We start from the raw sequence: 24,381 nt of genomic DNA on the forward strand, positions 1-24,381 counted from the left end.
TACCACTGGCTACCACTGCAGCCTCTGAGTCTGGAGTTCTCTCTTGTCCAGCAAGAAAGCGGGATGCAGGATTAAAAATGCGAGAGAGGCTAACGTCCAAGAGGAGACAAGAGCCCCGAGTTAAGGGTCCTTGCTCTGTTTCTGTTAGGATCAGAAGACACAAATGTGGTGACAAACGTGGTGATGGGCGTGCACAAAGAAACAATGAAATCATGAACATTAACTCATGGGTGTGAGGGAAAAGGGGGTTTTGAAGATAGGTGGTGTTAAGGGTTTGGGTTAATACAAAAGAAAATCCTGGCACAGGCGGGAGGTTACTTACAGCAGAAGTGAGGCACCACCTCTGTTTACCTAAACTGGTCTAGGGGACAAGAAACACAAAGCATGCTACCTCAGGGTCAACAAGGCACCTTTCTTTTGCTAACTAGCTCTGCTCTGGGCAACTTCGCCCTGCAGCAGTCTATAGCCCTATTTACCCATTTACCTAATTTGGTCCTTCCTTCCAGTGAAAGCAGCTTTCTGCTATTGTACTAAGTTGGGGTGTTTCCACCCAGAATACCTAATCTTGTGTACCTCATCTTGGATGTTTTCATCCTGAGATTCCCTATTCCTATACCTTTGTCCTATACTGGAGGCCTTTGCCCCACTTGTCCTATACTGGGGGCCTTTGCCCCGTTTATCTAATCTTGTTTACCCAAACTTGGGTGTGTACATCCTATGGTTGTCTAATTCTTTATGCCTTGTTAACCCATTGGTGCAAGCTCAGGGAATTCTTAAGTTTATTCCCCACACTGCAGTAAAGTATCACAAGTTAATCCGACCGATACATACTCCAAACACTAGTATGTAATGCTTTAGAAAAGTAAACTGTTTCTATTTTAAAAACGTCTCTATAGGGGCGCCTGGGTGGCGCAGTCGGTTGAGCGTCCGACTTCAGCCAGGTCACAATCTCGCGGTCCGTGAGTTCGAGCCCCGCATCAGGCTCTGGGCTGATGGCTCAGAGCCTGGAGCCTGTTTCCGATTCTGTGTCTCCCTCTCTCTCTGCCCCTCCCCCGTTCATGCTCTGTCTCTCTGTGTCCCCCAAAAGAATAAATAAACGTTGAAAAAAAAATTAAAAAAAAAAGTCTCTATAGATATCTCTTGGGGTGCCTGGGTGGCTCAGTCAGTTATGCGTCTGACTCTTGATTTTGGCTCAGGTCATGATCTCACAGTTCATGAAATCAAGCCCCATGCAGCATGAAGCCTGCCTGGGATTCTCTCTCTCCCTCTCTGACCTTCTCCACTCACGCGCACTCATTCACTCTCTCTCTCTCTCTCTCTCTCAAAATAAATAAATAAACTTAAAAGAAAAAGAAAGAAAACGGAAGATGTTAAACACATTGGAGCGTTAGTCTGTTTGGAAAGAATAACTACTATTAAACTCTGAAGTCAGATAGGGGTCCTCCTAAAGGCCCCAAAGAGAATGATGAGGGCGAGATCAGATATCTGGTTGAGGTCTGCAATTACTGGAACAACTAGCAATAGATGTTTTAGCCCAATACTCCATACAGCTATGAAAGAATTAGATTTGATAATGTTTCATTAATTACGGTTAATTTAGTCTTAAAATTTCTGGCACTGTACGTGTAGTGGATTGACCTGTGTCCCCCCACCAAAAAGACATGTGTAAATCCTAACTTCTAGTCCCTGTGCATATGACCTTATTTGGAAATATGATCTTTGCATATGTGATTAAGATAAGGATCCCAAGATGAGATCATCCTGGATATAGGATAGGCCCTACACCCAATGACTGGTGTCTTTATGAGAGAAAGGAGAGGGAGACTGGACACAGAGGAGGAAAATCTTGTGGAGATGGGGAAGACACCGGAGTTAAGAAACAGCTTGGTGCCACCAAAAGTTACAAAAGGAAAGATTCTCCCCTACAGCCTTCAGAGGGAGCATGGTGTTGCCAACACCTTGATTTCAAAGTTCTAGAGTCTAGAACTGTGAGAGGACAAATTGCTAACGTTTTAGGCCACTAAGTTTGTGGAAACTTGTTGTGACCGCCCTAGGAATCTAATACAATAAAGTTTAGCAATAACATTATTATATTTTGGTCCCATGCCATTTGGAAGTAATAGAGCCTAATGCAGAGAAACTGCAGCTCCCATTTTTATGGCCAACTCAGGCAATTTCCGCACAGCCTTCTTGAAATATACATGTAATTTAGTGAAAAGCCCACAATATAACCAAACTGTGTAAATTCGCACCTTATTACTATATAATACACATCATCCGTGGTACATTACGTCCGTTCAGATCATAGTAAAGATGTGCAACCTGCCCTTGATATTTTTCTTCCAAAGACAGAAGTGAGCACGTGGATCTCTGTGAGAAGGCCTGTGCTTGCAAGCACCACGAAGTAACTTAGGACAGAGCAGTACGGTCATCGCGGTGCCCTGCTCTGTTAACAGCCATTGCTCTTCACCTCTATTACACAAACATGCAGGCTTCTTTATAACCATTTCCAAAAAAGAAAACCAATACATATTTTAAAAAATTCTCCTAGCGTTAGCCATACATATAGATATAAGTAAATTTTTTTAATAGGTTACTTTTGCTGGCCACTACAGTCTTTTAAAATTGCATATTCAGTGCATGCCAACATCATCAGTCGTGACAAACAACCAAACAGCAACAGTGAAAATCCTCTATTAATTTCACGCTTTCCATGAGAAACAGAAGGAAACAATCAATGTTCATCAAACAGAAAAGGACTACACACGTATCTATATGTATATCTACACATGGGGAAATGCCTTTTCAGGCTTCTAAGTAATATAAACAATGGGTGGTACAAAGTCTCGGACAGCATCCATCAAAGGATCCTTCAGCATTTCCCTCTACGAATTTATAAACTGACATAATAAATTCACTCTGACTGATACTCGGCATGTGGGATTAAGATGCATTCGCATCTCAAAAACGGCCCTGGTTGGAAAAATTTATACACAAAAGTCCATTAGGTTTATGGTATGTGGACTGTATCTCAGTATGTTAAGGGGAGCCGGGGTGGCTTAGTCGGTTAAGTGTCCAACTTCAGCCTAGGTCATGATCTCATTTCATGAGTTTGAGCCCCAAGGTGGGCTCTGCACTGACAGCTCAGAGCCCAGCTTTGGATTCTCCGTCTCCCTCTCTCTTTCTGCCCCTCCCTCATGCCCGTGCACACTCTCTCTCTAGAATATAAATCAACATTTAAAAAGATAAAATAAATAAAGCTGTTAAAATAAATGAGAAAAAAAGTCTCTCGAAAAGTACATCTGGCTTTTGTAAAAGCAAAAAACTGAAAATGACCAAGTTGACTCTTCTTGGAACACCAACAATGCAATGAGAAGGATTAAAAGAAAGAATGCTCCATGTTCAGGGTGAAAGCTGACTTGGCACTTACATCTAACTACTAAACAAGAAGTGTACTTCTTGTACTAAACAAGAAGATACTGTATGCACAGGAGGCTTAAGTACAGGCGGGGTGAGCCCCACAATACAAAACTTCTAACCCCTATCAATACTAGAACCATCTCAGATAAAGCCAAGGCCTCAGCCCTTTAAAACTTAAATTGAGTTCTCCTTTGCCTTTGTTGGCAAGAAGATGAAATCAACAGAATATTTTGAAAATAGTAAGTCTTAAATCTTTAGGTCTAGATGATCAATTCCCAATTCATCAAAAGTTCTCTTGGATTGACCATTTTGCATTTTTGGAGCTATTCTGGAAAAGGCTTGAGGTAAAATTCTGAAATGGAAGCACGCTTCCTCTCAAAGTTCAAAGATTTCCCAGTGGTGCAGGACCAAAACTCTTAGCCATGCTCATTCCAAATTAAGAAACTCTCTTTGATGTGACCGAGCATCCACTGCTGGGAAACCATCTAATGGGGGTGTTGAAGCAGAGTGTTCATGCATTAAACAGAAGGTTAGAGGATCATCATGACTCGATACATTTATAAACCTGTCATTAATATCTCAAATCAAAAAAATGGAGTACCACATCAGAGGGAATTCATGAAGTGCATTACTAAATGTGCTGAGTACTCCAAATATGTATTACAGATATGTTAAAGAACATTTAAAAGCTGGTGGTTTAAAAAAAAAAAAAAACTTCTTTGGAATTTTAAACATTAAAAACACACACACAACCTTATAGTGAGTGCCACTTCTTCCACACTATTAGGGATGCTCTTCAAAATATATGATTATTCAAATTAATTTGAGCTCTATCCCTTTTGCCCACCTCATCCTTGTTATAAGTATCGGTTTATAGAGCATCAAGCAGTAAAAGAGAAGGGACAAAAAGGTACAGCTAAAAATAAAACAGAAACAACAGTTACACACACATGCCATTTTAAGATTACATGGAGGGGCGCCTGGGTGGCTCAGTTGGTTAAACGTCCAACTTCAGCTCAGTCATGATCTCCCAGTTCGTGAGTTTGAGCCCCACGTAGGGCTCTGTGCTGACAGCTCGGAGCCTGGAGCCTGTTTCAGATTGTGTCTCCCTCTCTCTCTGCCGCCCCCGCCCCCTCCACTCTCAAGCGCACACACTTTCTCTCCCTCTCTCTCTCAAAAATAAATAAAACATTAAAAAATTTAAAAAGATTACATGGAAATGAGCAGCCATCTATAAGGTGACAAGCAATTATGATTTAGTACACAAGATTTAAAAAAACTGAAGACTATGGAAACATATCAATAACAGGAAAAATAACATCTATAGTTATTTAACTCAACACAAACACAGAGTTTTCAGTTACTGAAATGGAATAAATGCAGTAGAACGGTGGCCATTAGATGGATAAAAATAGTTCTTGGGAAGGATAGTGGGTAGAGAGTATTAATTCAAACTGAGCCCAAATAATAACACGATTAGTACCCATCTGTACAATGGTTTGCCTTTGTAGAACCTGCATCCTTTCATTTCAAATGTGAATCAATGATTAAAATGGCAGTTCACTGTCCCTTCACTCTAACATGAATGCAGCCTCCCAATTCCTCAAAACTAAATGAATCACAAGGTTTTCCTTAACAATCTGTGTGTGTGCGTGCACACATACGCACATACCAGTTTCTGATTAGATTAAAACAGCAATCAATTATGCCAGTGGCATGTTAGGTTAAATGAGACTGGAGTGCTCTATTAGACCATTTCCTGGTGCCTCTAATGCAGCCAAATACTTCCTAGAAATCGATGAGTACATTTCAGTAAACAGTACTCTAAGTTTTCCCCAGCTCTTTGCCAACCAATACAAGTAAGATGTAGAAAAGAAATGTGGAAGACAAAGAGTAAAATTATTTGAGATCCAGCACAGAAAGCAAGAGAAACTTATAACTAATGTCTCTGTGCCTTGGATTAAAGCCCAAGGAAGGAAGGAAAATCTGTTCTCATAATTACAATAATCTAAAAAGTACAGGTCAGAATTGCTTTCCTAAATTCAGCCTCTCAGAGCACTCTGAAAGTAACCGATGTTGCCCACCATATCTCCAAAGCAGAGTCTCCCATTCTCTTGATCTCTAGGGAAGAGAATTAACAAAGAAATCTAAAATTCCTACATCCTCTGGACAACAAAGGTCCAGGGCCTTCAGCCTGGTTTGCATGCTAGGGTTCCACCCGCACCAGACCTGGCACCTGGCAGCTCTTACCTGAATGTCTGTATCCTTCACAGGCTCAAGAGGCTCAAAGGTGGTGGCTGCACTGAGGCTCTCCAAACGCTGGGAGATGTGGGATATGTCAAGTCCCCGAGACCCGAGGAGAACTGACCTACACGAGCATACAGGGCAGGGAGAAAAAAGCAGGATTAGGACATCTAATATGCTTCATAAGATATTAGAGAGTAATTTTTTTATTCAAAACCTCCTACGTACAGCCCAGACACTTTTATATGGTTTTTTTATGCCTTTCCATAAAGATCTATCACATGGAATAACAGACACGGTATTGTATCTGGTAATAAGCGATAGTTCTGATCATGCCTGAATTACACTAAAGAACTTGCCTAAATAAAATGATAGAATATCAATAAAATGATAGGCTAGACTACTACAAACATTTTACAGCAAAGTAAATCACGAGGTAAATGCTATTCTCAATCCCCATTTTACATACAGATGGGGGAACTAAAGTGCAAAGAGGCTGACTGACTTATCCAAAGTCACAGAGCCAGGAAACGGCAGAGCCAGGTCATCAGGCTCCAGAGCACAAACTCTTATCGCCATCCTGTATTCACAGTGTCTGTAAAGACAGATTATAGTGAACCACAAATTTTAGAAGCTTCAGGAGTAACCCAGTAGAAACTTTATTCATCAGCTGAGAAAACGAAGTCTGGGGCCATCAATGATTTGCAAAGTGCAGTCAAACCCAAATCCAAGGCTGGTTCCCCATGGCTTCCCTTTAAAAGCCAAACACAAGGGACCCCTGGGAGGCTCAGTCGGTTGAACAATCGACTCTTGATTTTGGCTCAGGTCTTGATCTCATGCTTCGTGGGACAGAGCCCCACATCAGGCTCTGTGCTGACAGCACGGAGCCTGCTTGGGATTCCCTCTTTGCTCCTTTCCTATTCCTGTGCAGGTGCAAGCACACACTCTCTCTCAAAATAAGTATTAAATAAATAAATGCCAAACGTCATATCTATCACATCTTCAAGCTCCCTCTCTGTTGCCCAGTCCAATAATACAGGAGCCTGTCACCTAATAAATGCTTTTGAAGAGAGATGGGAAAAATATGGCTGGTTTCACTTCTACTCACCTGGGGCAATGTAACAATGGGAGAGTTGTTTGTTGTTTGTTTGTTTTTTTTATAAATCACAGTCTTTCTAATATCTAGAACACTCTCTGGAAGAAAGAAACTTAGAATTGGATGCTTAGACCATTTCTCCTGGATGATGATTTAGTACCCAAAATCCCACCGACAAAGTTCATGTCCCTTCTAACTGAGAAGAAGCTAGACCCCTTGGCGGCACAAATAACCCTAACACTTATAGGGGTGACACCTAAGATTTCCAGTCCTGAACTAACAGACTTACTGGAGAAGAGAAAGGACTCCGTGTTTATTTCTATTCTTCTAAGCACTACAGAAATAGATGGTGTGCACCCAGAGGGCTCCCCACTGTAGATTTTTGTCTCTTCCATGTTAGAGGGGTTAACTAGAATGCCATCTCTGAGGTTTCTCCTCCAGGCTACCATGTCAGATAGGCAATCTTAGCTCTCTTCTAATAATCCGTAATAGCTAACTTTCTAATACAGCAGTCCCCAGCCCTGGCTACACATTAGAATCACCCAGGCAACTTTCCTCCCAATGATTCTGAGTAGTGCTGGGTGAAGCCTGGAGCATGGCTATCAGGGTAACACCCTCCTTCCTTTTATAATAGCTTTACTCAGATATAATTCACATACCATACAATTCAATTGGTTTTAGTGTATTCATAGAGTTGTACAGCCATCACCACAATTTTAGAACATTTTCATCACCCTCCAAAACCCTAGCCACCAGCAGTCATTCCTCATGTCCCTTCCCAAACTCCCCACAACACTTGGCAACCGTTCATCTATTTTCTGTCTCTACAGATCTGCCCTATTCTGGACATTTCATCTAAATGAAATCATACAATACATCCCTTTTGCGACTAGCTTCTTTCATTTAGCATAACACTTTTTCAAGATTCACCCATGTTGTAACCTGTATCAGCACTTTATTTCTTCTTATAACTGAACAGTATTCCATTATATGGATACATCACATTTTGTATTTATGTATGTATCCATTCATCAGTTGATAAGACATTTGGGCTGTTTCCACTTTGGGGCTATCATGAAAAATGCTGCCATGAACATTCAAGTACAAGTTTCTGTGTGAATATATGTTTTCATTTTTCTTGGATATATATACCTTCAAGTAGAATTGCTAGATCATACAATAATTCTCTGTTTAACCTTCTGAAGAACTGCCAGATGGTTTTCCAAAGCAGTTATACCATTTCATATTCCCATCAGCGATGTACAAGGGTTCCAATTTTTTGTACAACCTCACCAATATTTATTACCTTTTTGAATATAGTCATCTTAGTGGGCCCTCCTTTTTAAACCCTTATAGAAAAACACGGGGCACCTGGGCGGCTTAGTTGGTTAAGTGTCCAACTTCGGCTCAGGTCATGATCTCACAGTTCGTGGGTTCGAGCCCTGCATCAGGTTCTGCTAACAGCTCAGAGCCTGGAGCCTGCTTCAGACTCTGAGTCTCCCTCTCTCTCTTCCCCTCCACTACTCGCACTTTCTGTCTCTCAAAAATAAATAAATGTTAAAAAAAATTTTTTAACTTATAGAAAAATAATTTTAAATACAAAATTAAAATAGTAAATTTCCTTGTACCTATTATCCAGCTTCAACAATTAACATGTCATAGCCTACTCCGTTTCATGTGAATCCCTACCTACCTTCCTCTTTCCACCACCCAGATTATTCTGAAGTAGATCTAAAATACTCCCCAATTATTTCATAATTTAAAAATGCGTGGCTTTTTTGGAATGGGATACAAATAAGGGTCTCTGCTTGTGAATGACGATATGCTTCCTAAATCCTTTCTAATCTACAGGTTGCTCCCCCATCTCATTTTTTTTCTTACAATTTCTTTATTGGAGACTCTGGATTATTTGTCCTGTAGAGCAGTACAACTCAGACTTGAACTGTACATGTGAATCACCTGCAAAGCATATTAAAAGGTAGACTCTGATTCGGTAGGTCCAGGATGGGGCGGCGTGAGATTCTCCATTTCTAAAAAGCTCGCAATCCTGTTTACCTATGGGACTACACTAAAAGTAGCAAGGGCGTAGTTTCTCCCGTAACAGGTTTTACTGACTGCAACCCCACATGCTGTTTAACATGTTCCTCCAGCCTCTGTGTTTCCTTTAGATTGAAAATAAGCTCTAAAGGTCTGATTGGATTTGGGTGGCATTATTTTTTGCTTAGATTACTTGAGATTTTGATGAAGAAGTCTGCAATGTCTGGTTATTTCTTTCGGAATGTAGGCAGATACTGGTGATCACTGCTGAGAGTCATTAATTCCCAAGGGGTTGCAAAATGGTGGTATTCTATTTTTATCAGCTAGAATATTTCCTTTCAGAGAAACTCTCTTCATCCACTATGGTTACTCTGAATTAGGAGATCGTTCTCCAGCACCCTCAAAGTGACTGATGAGTTTCGTTTTAATGTCATTATGAACTCATAGATATTCATAGATATATGAACCGGAATATATTAAACACTTATTGATGTGTTTCAATCCATTGTAGTTCTACCCTTATGATGCTCAAATTGTCTCTTCAGCCAGTAGAGACCTTCTGAAGATGGTTTCTGAGTTCTTTTGACACGACTCAGGTAGACCTTCATAACTTCCCTCTGTTTGATATGACGAGGTGTCTCATGTTCATCTTACACAGACCTGCCCCAGACCTGGAGTCAGCTAACTCTCCAAAGAGCCCCAGCTGCTTTTATTAAAAAATGGATTTTAGGGGCACCTGAGTGGCTCAGTCAGTTAAGCATCTGTCCGACTCTTGATTTCAGCTCACATCATAATCTCACGGTTTCATTGGTTTGAGCACCAAGTGGGGCTCTGCACACTGACCGTGTGGAGCCTGCTTGGCATTCTCCCTCTCCTGTCCCTCTGGCCCTCCCCTGCTCACGCTTGGTTTATCTCAAAATAAATAAACAAACAAAAAAAATAGATTTCAGAGGCACTAGGCCTGCTCACTGCTACACTCTTTCTAGGCCTTTTCCATAAGCAGAGCTAGACATGAAGTTTTTACTTCTGTTTCAATTTTCTTAAGATAGATTACATCATGAGTTTATACTGATGCTTCCAATTTAAAATTTAAAACACAAAGTTTGGGGTTAACTTCACAGATTTTCTATCTGCATCTCCCACACTAAAAGTTCCAGTTCTCAACATCACCACCCTAACTACTTATTTGCTTTATCCTATACTATACACACAACAGTCCCAAAAGAGCAGTAACAACACCTCCGACATGATGACTGAAGACAGATTATGATATCACTTGGAACTGTTCCTTTATGTGTGGTTATGTCACCAACTGGATTAAGCATTTACTTTCCTTTTTTAGGAACTCCTTTTTTGAAATTTAATTTTGTCTTATAATAATGTAAAATATTTACACAATTCCCAAGTCAAATTTATTTAAAAAAAAAAAAAAAGTCCCTGTTTTCTCTACTTTATTCCCTCCCTTTCCAGTAAGTAACCTTTTGTTTGTTTACTTTTTGTATTAATCATGCCTTTTTATTTTCTGTATCTGATGCTCTCACAACTGGGGCCTTGCTGACATCGGAAGGACGGCCCCTCCCAAGGTTAGCAAATTCCAAGAGACCATGAGCGCAAATTTCAAACGTGATCTAATGAGTCCAGAGTCAATACCTCACCACCTCTACTGGGCCACTAATCATCCCACCAACAGTATAGGGAAGTTTCAACTTTTTCCACATGCTCAACACGTACTATGGTCTGTCTTTGAATGATAGCCATCCTAATGTGTGTGTGAAGTGGTATGTTGTGTGTTTTTTTTTAATGTTTATTTATTTTTCAAGGAGAGAGAGCATGAGTGGGGGAAGAGCAGAGAGAGAGGGAGACACAGAATCCAAAGCAGGCTCCAGGCTCCAAGCTGTCAGCACAGAGCCCAACATGGGGCTTGAACTCACAAACCGCGAGAACATGACCTGAGCTCAAGTCAGACGCTTAACCGACGGAGCCACCCAGGCGCCCCAGTATGTTGTGGTTTTGATTCGCGTTTCCCTGATGGCTGGTGATGTTGAACATATCTTCATTTGCTTGTTGACTGTACATCGTCTCTGGAGATACAGCTATTCAGATCTTCTGTTCATTTTTAAATTGGGTTGTGTTTTTATTGTGTTGTAAGTTTTTAACAATATTCTGGATACAAGTCCCTTGTCAGATAAATAATTTGCAAATATTTTCTCCCATTCTGTGGGTTTTCTTTCTTGTGTCCTTTGAAGTACAAAATTTTTTAATTTTGATGAAGCTCAATTTACCTATTTTTTAATCGGTCGCTTGTGCTTTTGGTTTCCTATCTAACAAGGTTCTGCCTAACCTAGGGTCAGAAAGATTTAGACCTATGTTTCCCTCTAAGAGTTTTAAAGCTTTAGCTCTTTACATTTAGGTCTGTATTCCATTTAGAGTTAAGGTGTCCAACTTCATTCTTTTATATATAGATACTCAGTTGTCCCAGCATTATTTGTTGAAAAAAACACTAGATGCTCTTGGCACTCTTGTTGAAAATCAGCTGATCATAGACACATGGGTTTATTTCTGGATTCATAATTCTATTCAACTGTCTGTCCTTAATGCCAGTACCACATGGTGTCGATTACGGTAGTTTTGTCTGAAGTTACAAAATTGAAACTATAAGCCTTCCAACTTTCTCCTGCCTTTTAAAAATCTGGCCACTCTAGGTCTCTTGTATTTCCACATGGATTATAGGATCAACTTGTCAATTTCTGCAAAAAAAAAGCCAGCTGGGATTCTGATAAGGACTGCACTGAATCTGCAGATCAATTTTGAAAGAATTAACATCTTAATAATATTAAGTCTTCCAATTCATGAACACTGGGTGTCTTTTACCTGCTTTCTTAAATAAGTAAGAGTACTGTACATATTTCTCCACCTTATTTTCTATTTTACTTGGCAATATCTCCTGGAGTCATTCCATAGTGGTGTACATTCTCATCCTTCTGTACTACTGAAAAGTACTCCATTACGAAGACATACCACATCTATCCAACCAGTTCCCTATGGACGGATGCTTCAGTCATTTCCAATTTTTGCCATCACAAATGATGCCACAATGAATGTTGCTGGGCATACGTCTTTCATAGTTTTGCCAGTGTATCTTTGGGACGGACCCTGGAAGGGGGACTGCTGCAAGAGGGACTGCCAAATTCTGTCCCACAAGTGCCATATCTCCACCCGTGGTATGTGGGAATGTGCCCAATGCCTAGGCAATTTTAAGGGGTACAAGGGTTGACAGCCTTGACATGGAAAACCGAGCTATTAGAATAGTCCAAAGAGAAAGGTCCCATCTGAGGGGGTAGCACCCACAGGAACTGTCCAGTCACAGGCAGAAGCCTTGATGGGGAAAGGGAGATGACTGAAAACTGAGGAAAGGAGCAGGGAATCTAGGGTAACAAGCGGCTTTACAGATAAAGGCTGTACCAGAAACTTCTAGCTTGTAAGGCTAGAAAATCCAAAGGCTCCCTGCCTTATACCTGCCCCAATTTCCACAAACCAGGCAGCTTCTCCTGAGCAAAGAACCACAGAGGCTGGAGTCAAACACTCTAGTCCCAGAAGAGGAGGACAAAAGGTGTTCTAGGAGCACACGGGGAATAGAAACAAAGTCAGGAGGCCTGGGTTCAAGTTTTACCTGTCACTACTGCCTGAAAATCTTAGACACATCAGTTTTCCAAGCTTCATTTTCTTCCTGTCAAATGTCAAGACAAATCTCTGCCTCTCTCACCTCTCAGGCTCGTGACCATCAGCCAGGAGAACGCCTATGACAATTCTTTGGGAACTGAAAAGTGCCACAGGAATGGGAGAGATTCGTACTGACCAAGCTGCATTTGAATTCTGGCTTGGCCCTTGCTATCTGACGTTTCTCAATTGTAAAACAGAGATAATAAACACTTATTTCACAGGGCTATTTTAAGAAGAAATTATATAACGCATGTAAAGTGGTTGGCACAATGCCTGACAAAGAGCAAGTGCTCAAAAAGGTTGCTTAGTGGTATTACCTCAAGTAAATTTATAATTTACTGAGAAACTGTGGGCACGTAAATGTGCATCTATGCTTTGCATGAACATGGAGAGAAGTGTGAAAGAATATGCAAATTAATAACCCTGGTTACTCTGGGGATAAAGTTAAGGACAGAGAGTGATTGCTGGCTTTCTCTTTGTACAACTCTAAGTTGTTTGGCTTCTGAATCTGACTGGAAAAATCCAGTGAGGCATCTCTGATGGGAAAAGAGGGGGGATGAGATTGAAAATGGGTACCCAGGGAGGGCTTCACAGATACTGACGATATCTATGTCTTCACTGTGCAACGTGCAATTCATTTTATTATTATTTACACGAGGAGTCAGCAAACTTATCCTGTAAAAGGCAGACAGTAAATATTTCAGGCTCTGCAGGCCATACGGTCTCTGTCATAACCACTCAACTCTGCTATTGTAGCACAAAAGCAGCACAGACAATACATAAATAAGTGTGGCCATGTTCCAATAAGACTTTAACAGGCAGCGGGCTGGATCTGGCTCATGGATCACAGGCTGACAACCCCTGATTTACACCTTTATGTATGTTATGCATATTCTTTGTGTGTGAAGAAATTTAACAATTTAAAAATATCAAACACACATGCAAAAAAGCTTTCAAATCTGTTCCCTGAAATGAAAAATCCAACAAAGTATATTTAAACAAATGAATTCAGCACAGAACAATTCAATCTTAAATCTACAATTTAATCTGAACTAAAATCTTAAAGACACATTTTCTTTCAAAATTTATTTCATGTAAGAAAATGTTTCCTACTCAGTTCTCTTCTCTGCCTTCACCCTGTACTAAAATATTCACATCACACTTTATGTCTGCCTATCAAGGTGGAAAAATACAGTCATCAGCCCTTTGGTTTCTTTTTAAGCACCTGCCCCACCCTATACCCATTCTTTCAATGTTCCAACTTCCTCCTCCCTAAAATAATGAATTTAAGGTAGAAAGAGATGAGGAAGAATGGAAATTTACAAGAAAGAGAGCATGACTGATAATTGTTACCAAGAAAACATTTTCCCTTTTTGCTCTTAATAGGCTGTAAAGCTGATGCAATTAAATTATAACTATAGCAACTCAGCTGGCATCACGGTCTTTTCGCTCCCGCAGCATCCCTGCACACAAGCACAGAGCCTGCGTGCTCAAGACTGAGGGTAACGGCAGGCGATCAGCAGCAACAGTAAGGAGCCTGCAAGGAGGGCAAGTAAGCAGATCTGTCTAAAGGCTGGCGGGGTGTTGGCAAACAGTGCAGAAGAGCACCTGGCTGGATGGTAAAATATTCCTGCCAGAGTTCTTCTGACTTGCCTTTACCCAAACCAATGGAATCAAAACTAACCAGCATTTTAAATAAAAATTCTGGGGAGACCTACAGAATCTCCACAAAGTCCTTACTAACTCAGCGGAGCAGCCAAAGCACTCAGCTTTCAAGATTAGTTGGGAGAAGAATGTAGCACTTATACTCACTCCTGTGACATTTGTTACAAACCCAAAATAACATCCTCATGGAAACATCAGTACTTGGGTCTTTCTCAAGTTCAAACAATGAAGACTGAACAGACGATTAACGATTTCCCACATCGCCCACACAGAATCTCAGTGATTTTCCAGACCCACCAAGGTCACAAGTAATAGCACCCCTCCATCCCCCCACGGCCCTTCCATCAAGGCTCTGGAGTCAGCCTTACTGGATTTGACTCCTGGCTCAACACTCACCAGGTCTGTGAACTGACAGTTACCTGCCCTCTCTGAGCCCTAGCTGCTCAACTGTAATGAGGGGACAAGAGCCCTAATATTCGTTGAGAGGATTAAGTAAAATTTCTGACACAAGTAATCAGAAAATCACAGTTCTTATGGAAAGCAGCAAAGTTTTGTTTTGTTTTGTTTTTCCTGTCTCCCCAAATTACAAGCTCCTTGAGGGCAAGAACCACATGTAATTCATGGCTGTAGCGCCAGAAGTGGCCCAGGACTGGCTGGTGGTGCCCCAACCACCGACTGTGCAATCAACAGCCTGGCGGATGCCGTGTGGCAGCAGGAGCCACTGGCTGGACAGCCAGCCAGCACTTTTCTTCAGCTGCACTCTCTTGGGCCCACCTACTTTCCTGTTGTATGGGCAACTGGCAGGCACTGCACGTGCAAGGCCTTGCAGAAGCAGCTGTTGGGGGTGCCAACAATGACCAGAAAGAATCACCCCTCACTTGAATGGCTTTTTGTCACTGACAGCCCATCAATTTCTTCTGAGTGCTCTCAAAAAGTCTGCTCATCTCGGAGTGCTCCCTGGCTTTGAAGGGAACACTTATCTGTGTAACGGCATTTACTAATACAGCTACGGGAGCCGGTCATAAATATGACCCCGTGGTCAGCAAACCCAATCAGGAACTACTGTAATGGGCTTCTGTGTGATAAAACTCTTTACCTTTTCCCATCCTAATCATCTCTGCCTGTGATACGGGACCATGGCTTGGTCAGGCAGACAGGCTGGAAAACCTGGGGCAGGGAGACAGAGCAAGGCTGCTGACTTGTTTACAAAACCTCTTGAATTCCCAAGAATCTGGCTTGTGTCTGTCGTTTACAGACTGCATCCTAATTCAAGGAAGGAAAGAATCGGATCCTGCCCCTGAGCCACCCAGTAGCTGTGCTGCCTCCCCACCAGTACTCACGCCTTGACATCTGCTGTCTCCTGGGACGTGCGTGTGAGGGTGCGGGAACGCAGGCGCTCGCCCGCCTGCTGGATCTCCTGGAGGTTCCGTTCCACATGGGGAAGCTCTGAGATGCCCTCAGTCTCCGCGGCAAGCTGTTCAGCTTGCTGAAGGAGCTCACCAAACCCCTCAGTATCCATTGGAGATGCAGATCCTAGATGGGGGAGGAAAGAGACCTAAATCAAGGGAAAGACAGGCTTCGAATGCTGCCTGAGTCTGTTACAAGCTAAACGGAACACGAGGACTTTTTGTAAACAGACAAGGAGACAGCTCATCAACAAGCAGGATTTGTTCCTGAACAGAGCCCAAGAACAGGCCTGACAGACAAAATGAGTCAGACTGTGAAGAAATAGATCATTTCTGTGCATATTGACAGCCCCAAGATTGATTTCTGCCACGAGAACAAATGCAAAGATACCGAGCTACAGAACAGAATTCCTGCCTCCTTCCACAGACTCAAAGCCAACAAGGAAATGGAACCACGGTGGCCCCCGCTGGGAAGGCTAAAGAACAATCACCCTGGCACCTCCTATTCCTCCACCTGTCTCAGAAAAACCCCACCATCCACAGACGGCAGGGCAATTAATGAGGCCCTTATGTCATATGATTCTCAACAACTCTACGAGGCTCCTGAGTAGACAGGAGAAGCAAGGCCAGTCCACACAGAGCGCAGTTCGGTGCCCTGAGCACTCTCAGCTGCAGTGTGGCTGGGCGAACACAGCAACACAGGTCTCCTGACTAATCCCGTGTCATTCTCACACACCTGTTCCTCCACTAACCTAAAAGACAGTCTTAAAATTCATGTTCAAGAGTCCATTCACACATTCTTTCACTTACGAGGTTACTGAGAGCAGAGATCCATGTCTGCTGGTGATAGATGATATTCAGGATATTAGACTCCATTGTTACAGTACCTACTACTTTTAGAAATGCCACTGTTACTAATAATTGTGTTAATATAAATAGCAGCTGGCTTCTAGATCACAAATATTATTCACAAGACCACCTGTTTGTCCAGCAGTTGACAGAGAAAAAGTCCTATAAACAGTGTTACTATTTAATGGGTGTTACACCTTTATGAATCTTATACATACTGTACATCCCTTGCCTAAGATTCTTGAACAAGAGCATGTTTTTAACTCCTACCGCTATTTGTATCAACAGAACGTAAACAGTATCACTATCATTAAAAAAAACTTACACTGCTAAAAGACTGACAAAATTATTTATTAGAAAATATCTTTAGGGGCGCCTGGGGGGCTCGGTTGGTTGGGCATCCAACTTCAGCTCAGGTCATGGTCTCGCAGTCCGTGAGTTTGAGCCCCACATGGGCTCTGCGCTGACAGCTCGGAGCCTACAGCCTGCTTCGGATTCTGTGTCTCCCTCTCTCTCTGCTCCTCCCCCACTCATGCTCTGTCTCTCTCTGTCTCTCAAAAATGAATAAACGTTAAAAAAATTTTTTTTCAATCTTTAAACAGTAGCCCTTGTTGATCATACTTTTCTTCTTTGTTTTAAACCCATGGCTTTCACTGCACCTTTGAAATGCCACTAGTCTAGAATGGTAGTTACAACGGTAACATAATATGTAATTATAGCTAAGCTATGAAGCACAGGTGAATGTTAAAAAGGCATGGTTATCACCATAAATCCACAGGAGGAAAATGAGCATTTCTTTCTTAAATGGACATTAAAGGATATTAAATTTATAGGCAAAGGCACAAGGTTAAAACAAATATGGCTCAGTTGGGGTAAACATAAAAACACTTCGGTATTCTTTAATCTTTAGGCAGAAAGTCATATACATGCTAATTCTTTTTCCTAAAGTTTCTAGATAACCATTGTTTTGTTTTGAACCAATGAAGTGAGGCTGTAATTGGCCATCTCTACCTGTGGGAAAATGGGGATGGCAGAACAAGGGGATGGCAGAACTTTCTTCTGTTCTCGGGGACAGAAGAAAGAAACAAGAGTATTTTTTTTTAAATATATATTTATTTATTTTGAGAAGGGAGGGGGCAGACAGAGGGAGAGAGAATCCCAAGCAGGCTCTGCACTGTCAGCACAGAGCCTATGCTGGGGCTCAATTTCACGAATCGTTGAGATCATGACCTGAGCTGAAATCAAGAGTCAGACACTTAATCGACTGAGCCACCCAGGCACCCCTGAAACAAGTATTTTTAAACAACGGCTCCTGTCTGATAGAGAAATGTTTTTCCTCAGAAACCAACAGGGCCAATGACATTCTACTAACTAGCAGAAACATGGTCGCTCACCAGAAAGGGAAAAGAGAAGTAATATGCCGCCAATTCCCCCCACCCCTTTTTACTCTAAGATAAAAATAATTCGTCTAACAGAGCCAAGGAGTAGGAAATACTTTTTTTCTTTCATAAGGAAAATCTTGTAGCTCCTTTAATAAAGAACTGAATGAAACAAACTTTTCTAAGTTTAAAACAGAAGGAAAAGGGGTACCTGGGTGGCTCAGCTGGTTAAGTGTCCTATTTCAGCTCAGGTCATGATCTTGCAGTCAGGCTCTATACTGACAGCCCAGAGCCTGGAGCCTCCTTCAGATTCTGTGTCTGCCTCTCTTTCTCTCTCTCCCTCCTCTGTTTGTGTTCGCTCTCTCTCTCTCAGAAAACGAATAAATATTTTAAAAGAAACGAATAAAAAAGGAAAAAAAAAAAACCAGGAAAAATACATCTAACATTTTGCATCCACGTCGGACAAATTCAGACAAAGGAAACGCTCAACTTCTCAAATGACGTGCCCCTACAAAGACGTAGAATGATGGATAGGAGTGTAAATAATAAATGCAAAATAAAAGTCACATTTTACTTTAATATGGCCCCAAAAATAAGACTTTTAAAAGTTAACAGAATTATTTGACCATGATAAACTAAAAGCTGAATCTCTAAAAACACCATCTTAAACTTAATATGTCTAAAGCTGAGCTCTAATCTCTTGTCAACAAAACGCGCTCCTTGGCCTTCTCTGTGTGGAGCCACCACTACTCAGCTGCTTGGGCCAAAATCTTTGAAGGCCTCCATGACTCATCCAGGCCAACAAAGCCTTTCAAGTCTACCCACAAAATGTACCCAGAATCTACCTCATCCCACCACCTGCACCCATTCAAGTCACTATCACCTCTTCCCTGGCCTCCCTGCTTCAGCCCTTGCCTCCTACAGTCTAGTTGATCCTTTCAAAGTCAGGCCACATCCTTCCTTTGCTTAAACCTTTTGTACAAAATGAAGCCCTACAGAAGCAGCCTCCCTTCCTCTTACCTTCCAGACTTATCTCCAGCCCTGTCCCCCTTTCCTTTCCTGGGCTCCAGTCCCCCTGGGGCCCCTGTGCTACTCCCCCAACGGGCCAAGCACATTCCTGCCCTAGAGCCTTTCTACCCCTTGTTTCCTCTATCTAGAATGCTCCTCTCCCAGATTCACTCCTGACTGACTCCCTGTCTCTCTTGTTTCAGCTCAACTGTCACCTGGCCTTTGATGCCAACCTGGAACAAAATATTTAGGAGCGCAAGCTGCAACTGTCCCTAGCACTCCCCCATCTGACTGTCACCCCTGCTAGAACGTAAGCTACACGAGGACAGGGATTCTGTGTGTTTTGTTCTCTAATGGATCCCAAGCTTCTAGAACAGCACCTGGCACATAGTAGGTGCTCATTTGTGGAATGAATAGTTTTATTCTTCCATTTGTGGAGAGTCTGTTCTTCTTGAAGGCTTCCTGCACTCTCCTGCCAAATCAGCACCCACTGGCAAGCAAAGACCAGAGCAAAAACATTCCCTTCCGACTACCAACTGATACTTAACATTTCTGAGGCTGCACAGCATAAGGCAGTGACAGTATAAATGCCAGGAATTCAGATCACACTTGGTCCAGACTGGTACTTTCCCTCTAAATACCCAGACAAAAACCAGTGGAATTTTAGAAGAAACAGCTCAGTTTTCAGGTGAACAGAATTCCAAACCAGAAGAATAAATATATAGAAAAAACATCATTATTCAACTTCAGAGTTGAAAATAAGCTTGTTCCACGTCTGTCTGAGAGAAAAGACCTATATATTTAATGCCATATTTGGGAAAAACTGGATCTATCCTGCATTATAACTCAACCAGTGGATATTAATTTATAAAAACGTTATGAGGGCTTCCAAATCTATACTGCGATGTAGTCATCATCCCATCCCATTTCATTAAAAATTTTTAATTCACAATTAAGATCATAAATATAAGAAAAACTTTATCTCTTCCACAAAATAAATATCAAGTTAGCCATAAAATAAGTGGGTTAAACCAACCAAATATCCATTTTGACTCAAGATACTGAACGATGATCAAGCAAATAACCTTACTAACCTTGTCCAAGAGAGAACTGGGGGTAGGAAGGGACAAAGCCCAAGCTTTATGTTGGAAAATCTGGCCAAGACACATGCAGAGACTGGATGCCAGCTGTATCCTTGGTGAGGTATGGAAGAGGGAGACAGGAAAATGCCACAAAGAGGACCCACGGAAGTGGAACGTCGAACAGTCAAGGCAGCAAAATTGGGGCTGGATGGGAAACGGCCAGCAAGGACAAAGCCGCAACACCAGGGCTCCTCTGTCAGCAATGACTGAGCCTGATCAGGAGAGGAATTTGGAAGCACTGACAGGTGCTTCAGAAAGCATCGCAGGATACCAGGGCCCTGAGTATCAAACCTCTCCCATGCTTCGTAGCAGAAGTCTTCCTGAGTCTCCACAGACCTCCTCAGACACCGGCAACCAAAAGTTTTAAAATGAAAGGCTACCTTATCACTGCTATTACAAGGCAAGACTGGTTACTCTTGGGGGGGCGGGGGGGGGAGACAGAAGGAAGGCTTCTGAGGGGCTAATTTTCTGGTTTTTTTAAGCTGAGTGCTGCTTAACAGTGTGTTCACTTTGAGAAAATTCACTGAGCTGGACTCATGATTCGTGTACTTTTCAGACTGTGTATCATACTTCAATAAAAAAGTTACTCCCAAAAGGAAAGACAATAACCCAAGGTTTTTCAGAGGCCACAGTAGGGCACCCCACTATATTAGAAGAATGCTCTTAGTGCAAAGTCCCTGTAATCCAGATCTCTTCACCACACCTAGAGGATGCTGAGAAAATTAAGCAGAGGAAAAAATTAGAGCCCACAGCTTTATAGACAGCTCTTCCCTACAGGTGAAATCAAGGGCTGAGCGGACTTCCATCTCCTCAAATTAGTCAGCACTCACCTGTCACTCGCTGCCCAAAAACTGTCCCCTTCTGGACACATACACATCCTTTAGCGAGAGGGAAAAAAAAAATCCCCAAATTGCTTACAGGATGAGATGAACTAAATAAAAAGGCAGAGCAAAAATGCATCAAATAATTTCAGTTTATTTGCTACTAAGATGTGTCTTAATTATGAAAAATATGGTGTTTTTACAATCGCAATATAACCATGTTAAATATTTAATCAAGCCAGAAAAGAGTAGTGTAGTATAATAAAAAATTTATTTGGGGGGTGCCTGGGTGGCGCAGTCGGTTAAGCGTCTGACTTCAGCCAGGTCACGATCTTGCGGTCCGTGAGTTCGAGCCCCGCGTCGGGCTCTGGGCTGATGGCTCAGAGCCTGGAGCCTGTTTCCAATTCTGTGTCTCCCTCTCTCTGCCCCTCCCCAGTTCATGCTCTGTCTCTCTCTGTCCCAAAAATAAATAAACGTTGAAAAAAAAAAAATTAAAAAAATTTATTTGGTCTTTGTCTCAGTTCCTGGCACAAAGCTCCTAAAACCCTTGGAATATCCTGAGATTGGGAGTCTTTTGCAACTCACAAGGAGCTCCACCTGAACACACTTGAGCTTATGTTAATGAGGTGACTTGGGGATGGGGCATCCTGGACAGCCTTGGGATGGGGCCAGTCACCAGAAAGACCAAACGATTAGAGAGGGCTGGAACTCTCAGCCCCGGCCACTCTACAAAAACTCTTGAAAGATGAGATCTGCTGAGCTTCTGGGTTGGTGACCACATGCTTGGAGGGTGGTGCCTGCCAGTTCCATAGGGACAGAAGCTCCTGTGCTCGGGGGCCCTTCCAGACCCCACCCTAAGTATCTATCAGGATGTCCATCCGTATCCTTTATAATAAACTTGTAAACACGTAAGTAAATGTTTCTCTGAGCTCTGTGAGCCCCTCTGGCAAATTAGTCGAACCTGCGGAGAGGGTTGCGGGAACCCCAGCTCTAGAGCCGGTAGGTCAGAAGCACACGTAGCAACCTGGCTTCGCGACTGGCTTCCAAAAGAGGGGGTGGGGGGTGGGCACGGTTCTGTGGGACTGGACCCTTAACTGGTGGGATCTGCCGCTATCTCCAGGTACACGGTGCCAGAAGTGAGTTAAACTGTAACAGCCAGCTGGTGCGCAGGCAATCTGAAAATTGCCTGATGTGTGGAAAACCCACACACTGGGTGTCAAAAGTGAAGCGCTGTGGTGGTGAAGTAGAGTAGTGTGACAGCGAAGGAAACACACGAAGGGTATTTTTCCCTTCCAAATGGATAATTAAATATTCAAACTGCTCAACACTTCTAGACCATTTTAAATCAGTATTCTCAGAGTGGCCCCTTCAGGATTCTGCAGATGGTCTGATTCTCAGTTTCTTACAGTATTCATGCTTATTGTATTAAAATGTCTACACATCTGTTTTCTGGTATTAATTATTAGTTCATTAGTGTCTTTTCTTCTAAAGCATCAGCCACAAGTAGAATGTGCCTTCCCACTTTCCCAGGGCTTTGTGGACCCCCAAGCTGGGGAGCCACGGTTTAAAAACCACTGGGTCATCTGAGAGGTGGCTGTGAACCCATGATACTTATAGGATATATTTCCATAAATGAGCACCTCTAGTACCTCAAAGCTGACCGAAAACAAAGGAAAGAGTGAAAGAGCCTCATAGCCATCCATCCTGTCTACCAAACTCTTTTCCAGTTTCTAGTCTTTGAGACTGGTATGCTAGGGCAAGGGTCAGCAAGCTTCTTCTGTAACGGGCCAGACAGCAAATTATTTTAGCTTTGTGGGCCATTCTCTGTTGCACCTGCACAGCTGGGCTTGAAACTGAACGATAGGTAAACAAATGAGCATGGCTGTGCTCCGATAAAATTTTAATCATGACCACTCAAATATGGATTTCATATAATTTTCACTTGTCATAAAATATTCTTCTTTGGATTTTTTTCCCAACAATTTAAAGATGTAAAAACCCTTTTTAGCTTCTCAGGCCTACACGTTATAGTTTGCCAACCCCTATTTTGCCTAGGTAAATCTGAGCGAGACTTGGTAAGCAAATCCAGGTTCAACGCTTACTGGCTATATGCCTCTGGCACAGCTCCCTCACTAGCAGTGAAAACACGACCGTGTAAAGATTAACACAACAGGCCTGTTGCCATCCTCCTTCCCTAAATAAGGTGTTTATTTAGACAGCAGATTTGGGGGAAGAAATCCGTTTTGTAAATGATGAAATCTATCCAGAAAGGGTTCTTCTGACCTAACGCACAGAATGCTAGAGGGAACTCCCTGCCCTTTGCAAGGACAGGGCAACACATCAAACCCATGTGCCTTTTCCCTTTTCCTTATCACCCACAGTCCAAACAGAACAGTTATCCAAGGAATATGAAGGGGTAACAAAGAGATGAAAAGATAAAGCAAGGGCCTCTGTCTTTCCTTCAGTCTTAAAGGAATCTCTCTCAGTTCGGTGACTGCACAGGGAAATGACCCCAACTCTTTTCCCTGCAGAATGTCAATACACTCAAGCAGTACTTCTAAGTACTCCCTGTGAAATTCTAATCTTACCACACACCCAAATATTATCTCTTTCAACTACAAAGATCTTGGAATCTAAAAAATGCACTTTTAGCCTGCTCTATTTTGCAGATGCTTTTGGGGCGGGGGGAGGGTTTTTTGTATGCTTCAGAGGAAATAACTGGTGCTACTTACACCTCTTTTTTTCTCTTCAAAATATACAATTAACAATGTTGCTCCTTTTTGAAAATTATTTTTAAAAGTTTTAATGTGACAGTAAAATAAGTAAAAACATACATATACATATTTAAAACAGAATGGGTAGACAGGAGAAGAGTGGACTCTGAAGCACCTCGTTTGAATCTACAATGTTCACTTACTGGCTTAAAGTAGGTCGATTTACCCCTGGGATAAAATCCAAATCTTTCCTCTCAATTTCCTCATCTATAAAAAGAGGATGATAATCCCTAACTACTTCAAGGGGTTGATGATACACAGAAAGGATTTTATAAACTCTACTGATTTACATCATTGTAAAATGTTATTTTAGCTTTTATTCCAAAGTTGCCAATTTGGCAACATTTTGTCATTTAATTATAAACATCTCTGCTTCAAAAAAATCTTCTAGTAAATATTTGATACTAAATTATAACTTACTTAAGCACAACTTCATTATCATTCAGTAAGTTCTTCTGATAGACAGTTATAATTTTTAAATGTATATTACCCGCTATCAAATGTGGTTTTTATTAGAACTTCAAGTTTCCACAATGAAGGTGTGATTCAAAAGAAATCTAGCATTTAATTTCAAGAAGAAATCTTGCCCTCAAACCTTCTTATTAATTGGGCTTAATAGGATTAAAACGAAAGAGAAGTGTGTTCAATATTCAGCACCAAAGATTAATGAGTAAAGCCTCACCCGAGGTATCAAAAGTTTAAGACTGGTGCTGCTTTCCTCTCTCCTTTTGAAAACGTAAACCTTGGTTATCATTCCACTTTTTGCTGTATCTGTCAGCTGTCAATTACAACAACAACCAAAGAGAAAAACTGCATCTTA

At 41.9% G+C, this 24,381-nt stretch overlaps 1 protein-coding gene across 1 annotated transcript in view; it reads right to left on the reverse strand.

Annotated features, from left to right (window-relative positions):
• NUP93 (nucleoporin 93) overlaps positions 1-24,381 on the reverse strand; it is a 104,414-nt gene that overhangs the window by 69,566 nt on the left and 10,467 nt on the right. The window contains exons 2-3 of the mRNA XM_015070361.3: positions 15,523-15,715; positions 5,671-5,788 (exon numbers count right to left, since the gene is read on the reverse strand). Coding sequence (XP_014925847.1) covers positions 5,671-5,788; positions 15,523-15,701 — 297 coding nt within the window. The 5' untranslated portion in view covers positions 15,702-15,715. The remainder of the gene's footprint in view (positions 1-5,670; positions 5,789-15,522; positions 15,716-24,381) is intronic.

Source organism: Acinonyx jubatus, chromosome E2, assembly GCF_027475565.1.
Source record: "Acinonyx jubatus isolate Ajub_Pintada_27869175 chromosome E2, VMU_Ajub_asm_v1.0, whole genome shotgun sequence".
Lineage (NCBI taxonomy): Eukaryota > Metazoa > Chordata > Mammalia > Carnivora > Felidae > Acinonyx > Acinonyx jubatus.